The sequence below is a fragment of the Podarcis cretensis genome (assembly GCF_951804945.1).
Source record: "Podarcis cretensis genome assembly, chromosome: 15".
In the NCBI taxonomy this organism is placed as follows: Eukaryota; Metazoa; Chordata; class Lepidosauria; order Squamata; family Lacertidae; genus Podarcis; species Podarcis cretensis.
The window spans coordinates 8,220,534-8,234,976 of NC_137185.1; the positions used below are offsets into that span (position 1 = coordinate 8,220,534).

The 14,443-nt window shown below is 41.3% G+C and overlaps 1 protein-coding gene across 40 annotated transcripts in view; it reads right to left on the reverse strand.

Annotated features, from left to right (window-relative positions):
• Positions 1-14,443, reverse strand: part of MSI2 (musashi RNA binding protein 2) — a 413,369-nt gene that overhangs the window by 384,371 nt on the left and 14,555 nt on the right. For all 40 annotated transcript variants that reach the window (XR_013833509.1, XR_013833510.1, XR_013833511.1 and 37 more), the window contains 3 exons: positions 14,138-14,219; positions 13,341-13,425; positions 8,996-9,037 (listed from right to left, as the gene is read on the reverse strand). Coding sequence is in view for 37 of the 40 variants with exons in the window: in XM_079955691.1 (XP_079811817.1) it covers positions 8,996-9,037; positions 13,341-13,425; positions 14,138-14,219 (209 nt within the window). In the remaining 3 variants the exon portion in view is untranslated. The remainder of the gene's footprint in view (positions 1-8,995; positions 9,038-13,340; positions 13,426-14,137; positions 14,220-14,443) is intronic.

Sequence of the window (14,443 nt, forward strand, 5' to 3'; positions counted from 1 at the left end):
TACCACCTATCTTGCACTTTCACACATCTGCCCCTGGAAGTACCAGCAGAATGTCAGGATTTGAGACGGCACCTAGAAACACACGACACTCAATTTCACTCCCATCCACATAAGCTATATCTAAGGCACATGCTGCGTGAGTTATGCTATTTCCAGCATCTCTTGCTAAAAATAAGACCTGCGTTTTCTCAGTAATACCGATTCTCAGCATATCAGGGGGCGGGAAGAGAGAGAGAGAAAGAGAGAGAGAGAGAGAGAGAGAGAGAGAGAGAGAGGAATCAGACAAGGCAACCGGCTAAAAAAAGAATCTATTATCATTAACTGGGCTGTCAGTGGCAGTGACAAATAAATGAATTTGATGGTTTTAGATTAGTCATTAGCAGACCAACCCCTAGGCTGAAAACGGCTGCTCAGTAGGCAGAGATGCTCCAAAAGTTGGGCAAGCAGAGAGAAGAACTGAAAGGACCCCTTGCTGCCCTACATCACAGCAGCCAAAGGCCAGCAGGGCCACAGGCCAATCTTCACCCAGCCCTCTTAATATACATTTGATATCCTCTCCTACCTGTTAGAGAGGGGGTGAAATATAACCCTGTCCTGTAACAAAGGGGGACAGAGGAGAAGAGAATAACAAAACACAAATCATCTGTGCCTATCCCAAATTGGGCCATTATTAATTAATTAATTAGTGTTTTTCAAGTTCCTATTATAATTTATTACCCACCCTTCGCCAGTGGGTCTACGGCAAGTTACAACAATTTAAAACTCAGCCTTTAAAAACAAATCACAGTGGGTCCCCAAAACACACATAGAATTGTAGAATGGTCAAGTTGGAAGGGACCACAAGGGTTATCAAGTCCAACCCCCTCCAACGCATGAATCTTTTGCCCACCGTGGGGGATGAACCCACCGCCCTGAGATGCTTCTTCAGCATCCTTCAAAAGCTGCATAGCATAGGTGCCAGACACACCTTTGTAAGGAGGGAATTCCATAACCTAGGATCTGCTGCAGAGAATGCCCTCACTTGGGCCACCACCAACACCCTGAACATCTGAGGGTAGTGGAACTATAAAGGCCCCCTATGCTGATCTTAACACTGATAGGAAAGGTGTTCTTTCAGATATTAAGAGCTCAAACCATTTAGAGCTTTAAACACTAACATAATAAAGGAAACACAGATTCAGACTTAATATGTATAACTATCCTTAAGTTTATTTACATGTCCTCCTTCTCCCTTACCTAAACTTGCAAAGATGCCAAAGACTCTTCCACCATAACAAATCAACACTGTCCCTAGGAAGCCTTAACACTGTACGTATTTAGTTTTAAAAATCCACCCTGCCTTTTTCAAGTAACCCAGTGTCAAAGTGTTGGCTCTGGGCAAATGTATCTCTGGAGGGTGTTTCATGACGAGGGGACCACCACCAAGAAGGCTCAACTCTACCAAGTGCAGATACTGTTGCACAGCAGCCAAAATGGGCAGAGAAACTAAGTTGATTATGAAGATAACTGCTGTTGGAATTCCTCAACAGCTATCATGAAAGATCATCGGTAAAAGTTAATCTTGGTTTTCAAGGACAGACAACAGAGAGAGAGAGAGAGAGAGAGAGAGAGAGAGAGAGAGAGAGATGAGGCAGCAGCCTTTCTCCTCTCTCAAAGAGGAAGAGGTCCAAGACTCTATAACCATTTAGAAAAACAACATCTTCCGAGACTGGCAACATTCACCGAATTAGAGATGCATTTCCTCTGTTGGCTCAGAGTGTGAAACTCCTGTCCAAATGAAGAAATACAAACACAACGGATTTGGTCTGTGTGTTCTCACACGTGCATTTTATCACTAAAACTCGTTAAAGCTTTCAATGTTCTGCAAGACAAAGAAATGCTTTGGTACAAAATTTAGAAGGCAAATGCTTTGGTACAAAATTTAGAAGGCCATTAGAGTCTTTCTTTCTTTCCTTCTTTCTTTCTTTCTTTCTTTCTTTCTTTCTCTCTCTCTTTCTTTCTTTCTTTCTTTCTTTCTCTCTCTCTTTCTTTCTTTCTTTCTTTCTTTCTTTCTGCATCATGCAAGTAACTGCAGGTGAAAGCTAATACTGCAGGTATTCCCCACCCATCTGCCAATAAGCCATGAGAACCAGAGTTTATTGAAGCTCACCGTTATAAGTCGTCTCAGACAGCAAAAGTAGTTTAGGATTACAAATGATGTGACCTGCTGTAAGCAAGCAACTGTGGAGACCCGGGCTAAGGTTACTTTAAGGAAAAGAGGTCCACAAGGGCTTTCAAGTCATTATAACCTGCATCTTTCCCCCTTTGAATCGCTTTGCACTGGCACAGGGGAATCCAGATGCTGATGGCACAGGATGAACAGCTGCAAAGCTCCCACTACCAATCGCTTAACCATTTCATCACTGTTAAATCTGCAATGGGCCAACGAAAGCTGTGAAATGTATTTCTGCAGCCGTTAAGAGAGCTAGCTTACAAGATCTCCTGGAAAGGCTCATAGCTCAGTACATGGTCCTAAGGTCAATTCCCGGCATCTCCAGTTAGACGGATTGGGCTACATGGACATGACTCAATATGACTCAATATGAGGCTACTTCATCATTCCAAATGATCAAGGATAGCATAGGTTAGTGATTCACAGTTGCTATTCTGAATCAGTAATCTGACGCTTTCAAAAAAGGCAAATTCCCTTGCCTTTATGCTGCTTGCTCTTCTTCACTAAACCAATTCACTCTCAGTCGAATTCTGAACTCCACACACCTGTACACACCAAAAACGAAGATTCATTGATGTTAGTCACTTGGCCCAAGGTGAAGCAAAGAGGTAATCAAGAACCCCTAACAATGCAGGGATCTTTTTGACACTTTGCTTTGGCCTCCTATTTCCTAAGCCATGCAGACAGAACCCAGGAACACAGCTGATCAAATTTATATCCTGCCTCTCCTCCAAGGAGCTCAAGGTGGGCTTCCTCTCACCCTGCCTCCTCCATTTTATCCTCTCAACAACCCTTTAAATAAGGTGAGGAACATCAACTGACCCCAAGGTCACTCATTGAGTTTCATGGCCAAGTGGGGGTTTAAACCAAGGCCTTCCTAGTCCTCATCCAACACCCTAACCACTATGCAGCGTTGATGTTTAACCTCCATTGCTAATGGCCATTCACGTGGGTCTGGACTGGGAAACTATGGTCAATGGCATTCAAACACACCAGGATATTAAGCCAACTTTAAAACATGGCTTCACAGGTGGGTTCATTTGGAAGCTGTTAACCATAGTTTCCTGGTCTGAACATAATGGGAAAACAGAGTTTATTTAATGAGGCTCGCTAGCTTCTTCACTTACACACACAAAGGGGACAAAGTGGCTGTGTGCAAGGCTCAGTCATGTCTCCGGCTATTAAGCTAACCTATGATTGTCCAAACACAGTCAACAGGGCTAGAAAACCCATTCTCTCAAGTTTTCCTAATAGGAAAGGGACACAGATCAGTACCACTGAAAACAGGCTTAGGGTTCTTAGGTACATATTGCAGAAAACAGGTCTTAAGGTATCTGATCCTAGGCAATAGAGGAATTTAAAGAAGCATAGAGTTGGAAGGGACCACCTGGGTCATCTAGCCAACCCCCCTGCAATGCTGGAATCTCAATTAACGCATCCATGACAGATGGCCATCCAACCTCTGCTATAAAACCTCCGAGAGTCCCCACCTTCCTTCCAGCACTTTGAATCGAGCCAAGAAACAAAACAGGTAACAAAGGAAGATGATACAAAATCAAAGTTATATGATCAGATCACAAAGCCCCCATGAGAACCCTGGCAGCTATGCTTTGGAACATGTTGCAGGCTTGCTAGGAACTTCTGTGGGCTAATTTGCAAGGCTGCACTAAACATGAAACAGTTCACAGCTACAAGTTAGGGACTAAATGCACAAAAAGAATGATTTCGCACTTCAGGAAGAAGCAAGCATTCCTGCAGATGAACAAAGCAAAGGCCAGAAAAATTCTAACAGCTGCCTTCTCAGATAGTTAAAAAAAAAAAGGGGGGGGGGAGAAGCCTAGACAAGAATGGGAGATTTGGGGACAGAAGCATCCCTCCACTGTATGTTTTGTATCAACAAGAGCTTTATTACAATTTGCGGAAAAGACAACCAAGAATCTTAGGCAGGGATGTAAGGAGGCAGCGATTTCCGTGCTTTGCTGGATTCATTACTTTATATTGTAAACCACCCCGTGATCTTCAGAAAAGGGTGGTATAGAAATTTAATAAAGGATAATAAACAATCACAATCAGAACAGTTTCTGTTCCACTGCAGTTCAGCTTCAGCAAAAACCTATGTCTATCACGCTATCCACTACAGATGAAAATAACATAATTATGTAATTAATTTCAATGCATTTAAATGGAAAAGAAATATCAACACAGCGTTTTTTGGAGTGAAAAGCAAATACCGCTCTTATTCGCTTGTGTGATTTCTGTTCCTGACCTTGGATGAAAATGCGGCAACTTCCACTCCCAACAATTTCTGAATGAATTCTCTGGCATCCTTAGTTGCGGGGCACTTTAAAGGAGGGCTACCTTGCTACGGTCGTTGACCCTGCTCCACTTCATCAGAGGAAGCTAAGTTTTATTGCAAATCAACACATACACAAAACAGCCAACAACCTTGGAGTTAAAGATCACCACCGTGCTCAAAGCGGGGATAGATGCTACGGTTGCAAGTCCTAAAGTCCTTTGCTTACACCGGAAGAGGTATTTCATGAGTAACTCATTTCTGCAGAAAGAACTGTCAACTAGCTCAGCTGAACGTCTGCATTTTAAAGGCAAACACTGGCCATTTAACTGTGAAAAATTAACTTTTCAGTTTAGAAGCCTCGTGGGAGAAAGGAAGCTAAGAAAAACCCACACAGGGAGGATCGCAACAGCACGGACGTTGCAAGTCCATTCCGCCTTGGAAGATTTTTGCCCGCCTTTGATATCATTTTACACATCCTGTCCATTACAAGCCCCTTTTAAAAAAACACAAACCTCAACAAATTAGAATGGATTAATAGGGAGGAACATCCAAAAAAGCAGGTGCGAGGCAAAAATACAAGCTTTCCACCTGGGGGAACCACATGCTCAACACAGAAGCCAGCATATGTTTTAATATTTTCACTGCACCTTTGAGACACTCACTAAGGGTGGGTGGGTGAAGAAACAATAACCTCTAAATAAGGGGGATTTAGGTTGCGTGCCTTTACGAGAAATTCTCATGTTACTAAAACTCCAGACCTTCCGATTTGAGCCTTAAAAAAAGAAGTTTGTACCAAGCTACAGAGAAGTCACTGCAAGGAAAGAAGTTTTAATAGCTATCGCAAGGTATCCTGAAAAGTAGAGATAATTTTGGTGAACCTCAGCAAATGAAGACAATGAGTAAAAAACAAATGATCCAGATACTTTTATAAAAAGAAAGAACATGACAGCAGTGCCTTGCTTTGTGTATAAATAGAGTATTCCAGAGCTTTGAGAAAGGCACCTTTTGGACAAGATCCAATCATAAGTTAAGCACTTTTCCAATGAAATCCGTAGGGCACAAACATGAAATGGGTTCTTAATTCTCTTCATTAAAAATCAGGACCTTAAAAAGTGCTGAACTTTGGCTGGACTGTGCCCCTGAAATACAATCGTACAGCCTCCTAAATTTGGAAAATATGGCGGCATTTGTATGACATATTGCTGTTCAGGCAATTTTGAATCCTGTTCAGAGAACCTGGGCGGTCATACAAAATATCCACCACGCTTTTAAGGAATCTACTTCACTTTTGTTCTGTATCAGAAAGTGTTAACTGAGTTACCACTCTTATATCTATGCACATTGTGCAAGAGCATGCAATCGACACACTTGCACTTCCCAACTCTTTTTTCCTACCACATCGGACATGCATATATGCCAGTCCATTTCCTGTAACCATGCTCAAACCTGTGAAATCCAATGTGAACTGAAAACAATGTGCAAGAAAGGGGGGGGCGGAATCTATGCACTTTAGTATCAGAGTAAGTCTCATTCAGAGTAATCTTGATTAACTTGGTTCAGAGGCAATCAAGTTCAATCAATAGGCCTAAGCTAGCTATGTTCATTCATTTCAATGGGTCTACTCAGAGTACAGCTAACACTGAATATAACAGTTTGATTTCAATGAGCCCCCCCGGAATACAACCTTATAAATGATGTTGTAGTGCAGCCTAGAGCAAAAACTCTACTATGTGAAACGTTCAGGACCTGTATGTAAAGAAACCATTTCTAATATGCAGTTGGGATTTTACATGAAAATTAAGACAGAAAAAAGACAGAATTTATCATTGTAAGTTTTACCGATCAACTTTTCTAGCCAATGCTGTAGAATGCAGAGATGACTCTTTTTTTTAAAAAAAAAAAAAGCTTATGTGCAGCATCAGCCTTGCAGATAATTCCATCTGGGCAAACTCGTTAGCTTAGTTCATGCCAAACCACAGTTATGGGTGCTTAACAATGGTTTGGGCATTCTGCCTGAACTGACAAACCATGGCTTGAAGCAGGTTTGCAGCATCTTAGATTGGCACAACATCTGAATTAACAAACACCAAGTTTGGCCACTGCTCCACTCCAGAGACCATTTACACCATGAAGACAGAAGCATATATGCCCAAGAACATAAAGCAGACAAGCCACTCTGTGCTATGGTTTTCCCATTGCAAGCTCAGACCATGGTTAGCCCAAACAAAGGTGGGTGGGGGTGGGTGTCCTGAGCTGCTGAGCCTCAAACTCTTGCAAAAAGGTGCATAAAAACACATTCCTCTGTCTCTTCCTGGGGGAGTGGGGTTGGGAGGATATTGTTTGGTACCTGAAACGGAGACACTGCTTAAGCTGCCCAGCAGAAGGGGGGCCAATAAGCAGAAATGGTTTACAACATTATTTATGCTTCTGCCTTATCAGCCCACACAAGAGCTCTGCACACACCCAGGGCAGTTTGTTCTGTGGAAGCAGAGTAGGGCCTTCTCAGCTATTGAGCTGCACCTGCAGAATTCCCTCCTTAGGGAGGCCCACCAAGCAGTTTCATTACTGTGCTTTAGAAGGTTGGTGCAAATCTATTTTCATATATGACTTAAAAGTTGAATACATCAAATAGTCTGGGTCAATATTTTGTTAAGCAGCTACATATTCTAGGAACTCCTTGCAAAAAGGTTTTTTTATATATATTTTTGCATCTCACTATCTCAGGAACATACATATTTAGATCTGGGAAGTGGTCTCACACAGCTTTTGGGTTCCTTCCCCGCTATTACCACCAAAACGTCATCCGGCAGTTTTAAAATCCAACATCATTGGGTGGTAGTCCACTACTGCTATTTCTAAAGAGCTGCACGCTGTTCTTCTCTAGACACCCTTTTATATTTTACACCACTGTTGCACAAGACTTAAGTTCCTTCCCTCGCCAAGGGTTGCATGCCACGAACAAGTGTTCCATTTGAACAGCTTCTCCCGGTCCAATTCTGACACATATTCCCTTGCTGGCTTGTGCCTGCAGTATCACACTCAAGACATCCTTCCTCTTAACAAATGGGCAGAATGGTGCCGAGGCAGGGAGAGAATCAGTTCCAAGAGAATTCAGTATAAATTAGCTTTGGAAACCACGTGAATTAAAAAGGTTCGGCAGCTGAGATTCCTCCGAGTCAAAAGAGGGGGGCAGCGGAGAAGCAGAGTCAAAGAGAACTCTGTAGAAACCTGGGCTTCCTACTAGCCCAGCAAACTGTAGCAAACATACCAATTTCATAGTTGTACTCATAAATTCTAAGAAAGTAATGCTGTGTGTTCCACCTTGGGCAGACCAAACCTACCCCGTACTTACTAACTTACACTGTACTTACTGTGCTAACCACTTCATGCCTGCGCTGTGCAACTATTTCATTAACCCCTCCCTAACCAGAATGGGCACAAGACATACCGTCTTTCTCTTACAGACAGATTTGAGTCCACCTTTCCCCCGCTTCCAAGAACACAGACCAGAGGGATTCCAGCCATGATTTTCTGTCCAAGGAGAAAGAACTAACGGGACCCAACTGCAGGAACACTCTGGGGGACGTGCCGTTGACGCTAGATGTTCCAGTACTGGTTGAGAAGGACTATTTCAGCTTGCATTTTTTTAAAAGAAAGAAAAACATCGCCTATGCCGAAAGTATTTCCTCCACATTAAGAGGATGAATGCAGCACCACTGCCACCACCTTGCGAACTAACAGAGCCAACCCTGAAAAGCTGGCCCCAACAGCAGTCTTGGTTCTGAGTTTTGTTTTGGAGGTAGCCTTCGGACAAAAGCTCTTTTGAACATGACTGACATGTCCTTGCAAGCAACCAAATGCATTACAACAAGGCGGCCCTGAATAAAGTGGGGGGTGGGGGGTGGAGAACAGGTCACTTATCCAATCAAACTTAAGGCTCTTTGTTCCAACGCTTCTTCCGCAGGCAATGCTCAGAGGAGCTCAGGCCTTCCAATACCAGCCAGAGGCTCCCTGGCTCAAAAGCTTGTGAGTGAACTAGCACTTCTCAAAGTTATGCACTAGGAAAAAAGGGGGGGCACGTTGGGAAGAAGCAAAACTAAACAGGAGGGAACTGCCCCACATAAAGGCACCAAAAAGCAGACAGGGAAACAGACAAGCCCTTTACTTTGTCAATATACCACAGGCACTCAACATAGTTGTCATTTTATTATTAAGATCCAAGGTAAGACACGAAAGGCTACTTGTACCAAACACACAATGACACAAGGAGATGGATCTGCGAGAGACGGGCCTTCCTTCACACAAACCAGTAATTTTCAGAGAACCTTCAGACACCAGGTATTCCAGCCTTAAAAGTCTCTGTTGCACATTCTGGTAGCTTCTCCCCGCCCAGCCCCTCAACATGGTCCATTCCTCTCTACATTGTTCAGCAATGTGAGATTCTCAGGATGCCTTGAACCCCCCCCCCCATTATTGATCTTTCTTACCTTAGGTTGAGCTCGTCGAGGAAATGCAACTTTAGGGTCAATCTGTGAGGGAGCAGGAGGGAGGAGAGAAAAGAAAAATGAAAAGCAACATAATTTGCGCTGATTCTTCAGAGAGGCAAAAAACAAACAAAAAAGATACTGTACTGAATGATTAAGCCTTCATTTCTCAGGTACATTGAGTTTTGCAGAGTTACTAATGGGGTGCAGAGGTGTAAGGGGGGTGATCATATGGGGGGGAAGAACACACAGAAAGTGAACCAATAATGTGTTCTATGAGCTATCAACAATATACAGTACTGTTTATAAAAAAGATTTTGAGCTAAGTAGAGGAAGGAGTTCCCTGTTGCTAATTTGACCATCAAATCCTGGATGCTAGACTCAATTTGCATATTCTGCAGATTGCATGCATTTAAAAATATGAGCAATTGGGAGGGGAATGCAAACCATTCTGACTTTCAATGCACACAATCTTCGTGCCGTTTGTGTTTGTTTTCTTTTGGATTCTTAAAGCCTCTGCAGTTTAAGAAAACTATTTAAAAGAAAGAACAAAAACAGCAACTGCCAGTTTTTAAAAAATCAGCTGGAATGCCTGAGAGGAAAGCTTTTTCCACCCCAAACTGCATATCCCCAATTTCACTTTTAGCAGGTCACCCTGAAAGGACGTTAACTGTGAAAAAACTTCCTTTAAGAAAAAACCACAACCACAACTAACATACAGTCTTGAACGTCCAAGGCTAACTATATGAAAATCAGTATCTGTTTAAGGCAGATTTGATTTTTTAAAGCTAATTTAATTCAATAACATGCAATCCCACCCTTCTAAAAAAATGAGAATAAAATAATAAATCAGGTAATAAAACTCTGAACCAAACCATAGAATTTTTTAAGGCTATATCCTTAACTGACAATGGACTCCTGTCTTCCAAGGTGCTAAAACCACAGATTTATAGCTGCCACGTAAATAATAAAAATGGTGACTTGTCAACGGGTATCTCAAATAAAGGTAATAAAACAGATTCCTAAAGCTGCGGTCTTAAACTCACTCACTTGGAAGCAAGTTCCACAGTGAATTAACTCCCCCGCTCAAGTAAATTTGTACAGGGTAATGTTATTGGTCTCGAATCTCCTTTGGTTCTAGACACTGCTCAAAATACAGTATTTCTGAATCACTTGATTTAATTAAAAAATGTCATGTACACCTCTATGAACCTCTGCATAGCAAACTTGGGTGGAGGACAGAACAGGGCAGAGAAGAGATTCCGACTGACACAGCTTCTTAATAAACTGCCTATGAAAGAATTAACCTTAGACATGAATAAGCATGTTGCAGATATGGGGTACAGGTTCCATTAACCAAGTTAATAGGATGCACAAAGCACAATCCTATTTCCTACTGAGGTCAACAGGGCTCACATACACATACCCCAAAAGTGGCTACAAGACTGCAGGCCTGAAAATAATTTTCACAACTTACTCCCCAGCTTCGTCAGCTGATTTGCTCACTGCAGGCTACTCGTATCACTTTAAAGCCTAAGTTCTGCTTGGAAACCAGGGGCGAGTCTTTAAGAGTCACTTTCAGCAGGTTAAGAATACCTATTCACAGCCTGCATAAAACAGGGATATTTTCAACCTGCTTTCATTCAACTTGTGTCCCTTAGCTGGCATGTGTCATCACACCACACTCCACTTACGATAAAAACTTAAAAAAATAATAATTAAAAAGCAAGAAAAGAAAAACCATATACCTGAGAAATGAGTGACTATATACCACTGTAACAGTTCGTGAAGCATGAAGAGAAAACTCATAAAATCCTTAATCTACAAAGCTAACCCTTTCATAGAGATTAACATTGTCTACATATATATACACATATATATTCAGCACTGGCTAGATACTTTTCTACCAGAGAAATACAACAGGTGCAGATTTCCCATTGAGTGATCTAAAAGTTTGGGGACGGAAGGGGGGGGGGGCAGAGAACAGGCCTACCATTATTATACAACTATAATGTTTGGGAGAGTTGATGTAAGTCATCAAGCTCTAAAGTGTAGGTTAAACTCAAAAGGTTGGGTGTCTTTCGTACAGTGACTCTTTTGACTGCTCCAAAATGGGGGAAATGTTAGCCTAAAGCAACCAGGAGATTTAAAGCACGACCCACACGGCAAATCCATACCTGTTGCGTATCCCTGTCAACTATTTAAAAGAACAGCCGACAGAAAAAAAGGCTACTAAAAATAAAAATTAGTTAGTTAAGATAGATACAATGCTACTTACTGTATCTACAAGTCCTCTAGGAAATGACTAATAATAATAGTACTATTTCTGATATGAATGGCCATTACCTAAACCAAGCTTTTAACGTAACTGTAAACAAGAGCGGCGCCTTCCATGTCAATACCCAACCGAGCTGCTTCCTGTGCTGAACGTTGAAACAGAGTCAAATGCTATGCAGGACAAGATACTATCAGAGGTCTAAGAAGTCAGCAGCTATAAAGCGAAACCCCATCTTAGCTTTCTCTCTTTTTAACTCTGGAGAAAAACAGATTTCGGGGCAGGTAACCCCATGCCAATCCGAGTGTGCTTGGGCGACATCGTGGTCAAATAAATGCAGTTTTGGCCTTGCTTACATCACAAACTAAGTGATGTGGGTGCACCGCAACCAACTGCTTAACACGATTCCCCATCCCAACACCACCCTATGAGAAAGTGGCTGGGCTGCCAGCCCTTTTACATACATGTAAAAAGCAATTTCTCCTATCTTTTGCTAGCCTCTTCTCTCCTTCCCCTCTATATTTCCCACTGTGAGTTTTAGACTGTAAGCTCCTTGGGGACAAAGATCTCTCTCTCTCTAGTTCCTCTGTAAAATGCCACATAGTTAATTGCACTGTATAAACGACAACGGTAATTAGTACACTCTCGGGATTAATGGTCAATAGGTGGAAGGATGACCAAAGCAGTGTACTTTCTTTGTACAACCCACGTTTACAAAAGGGCTTTTTCCTGCCTGGATTTTTACACCTAAATAAATAAATTTGTATAAACATAAGGAGACAATTTCCCAGGAGCGTAGCCAAATCTCATGAAATGCTACCACCCCACCAAATAAATAAATAAACCCCAAAATTATGAAATGCTTGAGCACGGCTTACATGCTCAGGCAAGCCCAGCACAATTTGTACATAAAAGTTATTAACAGCTCAAAAATATTTCCACCTGCTTTCATGCAAGCACGTTACTAGAAATTGGAAGGAAAAAACTCCAGTTTGATTCTATTTTTTTTTGTTTTGTTTTGTTTTAAAAGGAATCCATTACAAAACAGATCTTGGTAACATTAGTGCATATGTTGCGTCAAAGAACCACACACATAGACACACACACCTTTTACAAAATGGACTGTGCGCTATTAATGTTGAAGAAAAACATTCACATTAATTAATTTTATAAATGTCATGGGTGTACATCAGACAACTGCATCAGATGTCTCCCTCCTCAAAATTAAAAGGGGGAGGCCCCCACTCCATACAGAGAACTGCTGTAGCAGAGGTGACCTTTCCCAGTGTCCTTTAATTATAATTTTGCTCAAAGATTACTAATGAAGATAACAGGGCACAAACTTCCCTTTTTTCTGGTACGACAGATGAGTTAGGACTTGTACTGGGAAAGGTGGTGATGGCAGGAAACTCTTACGCTCTTAAATCAAACTAGCATTTAACTCTTCAAGCCGTTTTAAGTCCGGTACAATGGACGGACTTTGAATAACATCAACAAGAACTAAACAATGACTACGATCCCATTGAAACTTATTAGTTGCAGATCCACAAAACACACCTTGTTAGGTTAAAAAAAGGGGGGGAGCATAACTTTCAAATATCTGGAAGGGCATTAAGAAGAGGATTTTGAAGTTTTGTGGTAAGAATAATAACAAAACTTTTAAAAAAAAAAACCAACACTGAGCAAAACTAACATTTTTCTGACATAACAGAAAGCTTATTTTGTTGTTGTACCAGAATGCAGTTCTTTAAGCTGAGTAGCTCAAGATGCAATTAGCAGAAAACAACTAAGCACAACAAACTGGTTTAAAACTGAAGTGGCTAGCAAGTTATTTAACATTTTAGGAGATTTCATAAAGCCAGAAAGAACTTCCAGGCTTAGTAACAGACTGGTGCTTCTTTTAGGGAGTAAAAAAAAACTGAACGAGAAACCTCCGGCAGACTCGACAACAACAAAAAAGGGGCACTGTCTCTTTAAATAAGCCTGTCACAGTCATAATATTGCAGGAAATAAAGGAGACATTAAAACGCCGCACACACACAAACACCAATTCCATCACATCATATAACATACCGTCTTGGAATCTAATTCGTGGTGGGGTTGAGCTAATACTTTATCTACGCTTGCCGGATCAGCAAATGTAACGAAACCAAAGCCTCTGAAATGAGACAAAGAACAAGAGAAGGTGGAGAGGGAAATGGGACACAGCGTGAACTCAGCACTGGAAAAGAAGCGGCAAAAATATATAAAAAAAATATGGACACAGTTTCATCCTCTCTTGCCCTCTTTCAAGAAACTACCACCCTCTCGTTTAAAATATACACTTTGGTTCCGAGGAAGGGAAGGGGAAGACTTTATATACCGTTCTTTTAATCGTTCCTCCTCCTCCCCCTCCCCAAAAAGAGACCATTCCGCTTTGCTTTATGCAGAAGTGAGAAGAAGTGATGGGATGTGACCTCTTTATTAAAAAGAGGGTAAATAAGCCAAATTTAAAAAAATAAAATAAAATAAATTTTAAAACAACAAAACACCTAACAGCAGAAGCAAGTTTCTCCAAGAGATAAAGTGGGATATAATTTAACAAGTTCCCACCAGCAAAAATTAAGCAGTGTCCATCAGCATTTGCAAACAAGACTCAGAACTGTAAGTCAGAACTAGGAGTAGTCCAGAAGTTTTTTTTTAAAAAAAGATATATAAACTTCCAAGGAATCATATATACTGTGTGTGTATATATATATATATATTCTTAAATATATTGACACTTTCTTCATAGACAGAATATTCAGGCTTCCATAAAATACACACAGAGACAGAGAGAGAAAGAGAGGAGTATCCATAGGAAGAAAACTTTGATTTGAAAGATGACTTACCTGGAGCGCTTCGTAGTCGGGTCTCGCATGACCATACATTCTCTAATGTCTCCAAATTTACTAAAATAATCTCTAAGGTTGTCTGTGGGATGGGAGAAAGAGAGAGTGAGAGAGAGGAGGAGATGGGGGAAGGAAAAAAAAAACACAGAAGCAAACGTAAACATAAAAATAATAATACATTATTTAAAACCAGCCACTGGGGAGGGGAGAGAATGACCTATTATTTTCTTTCACAGAAGATGGGAAAGGATTCTTTGCTGGCACAAGGAAGCTTCTTTTGCTCTGCCCTCCCCCTTGCCCCCCAGC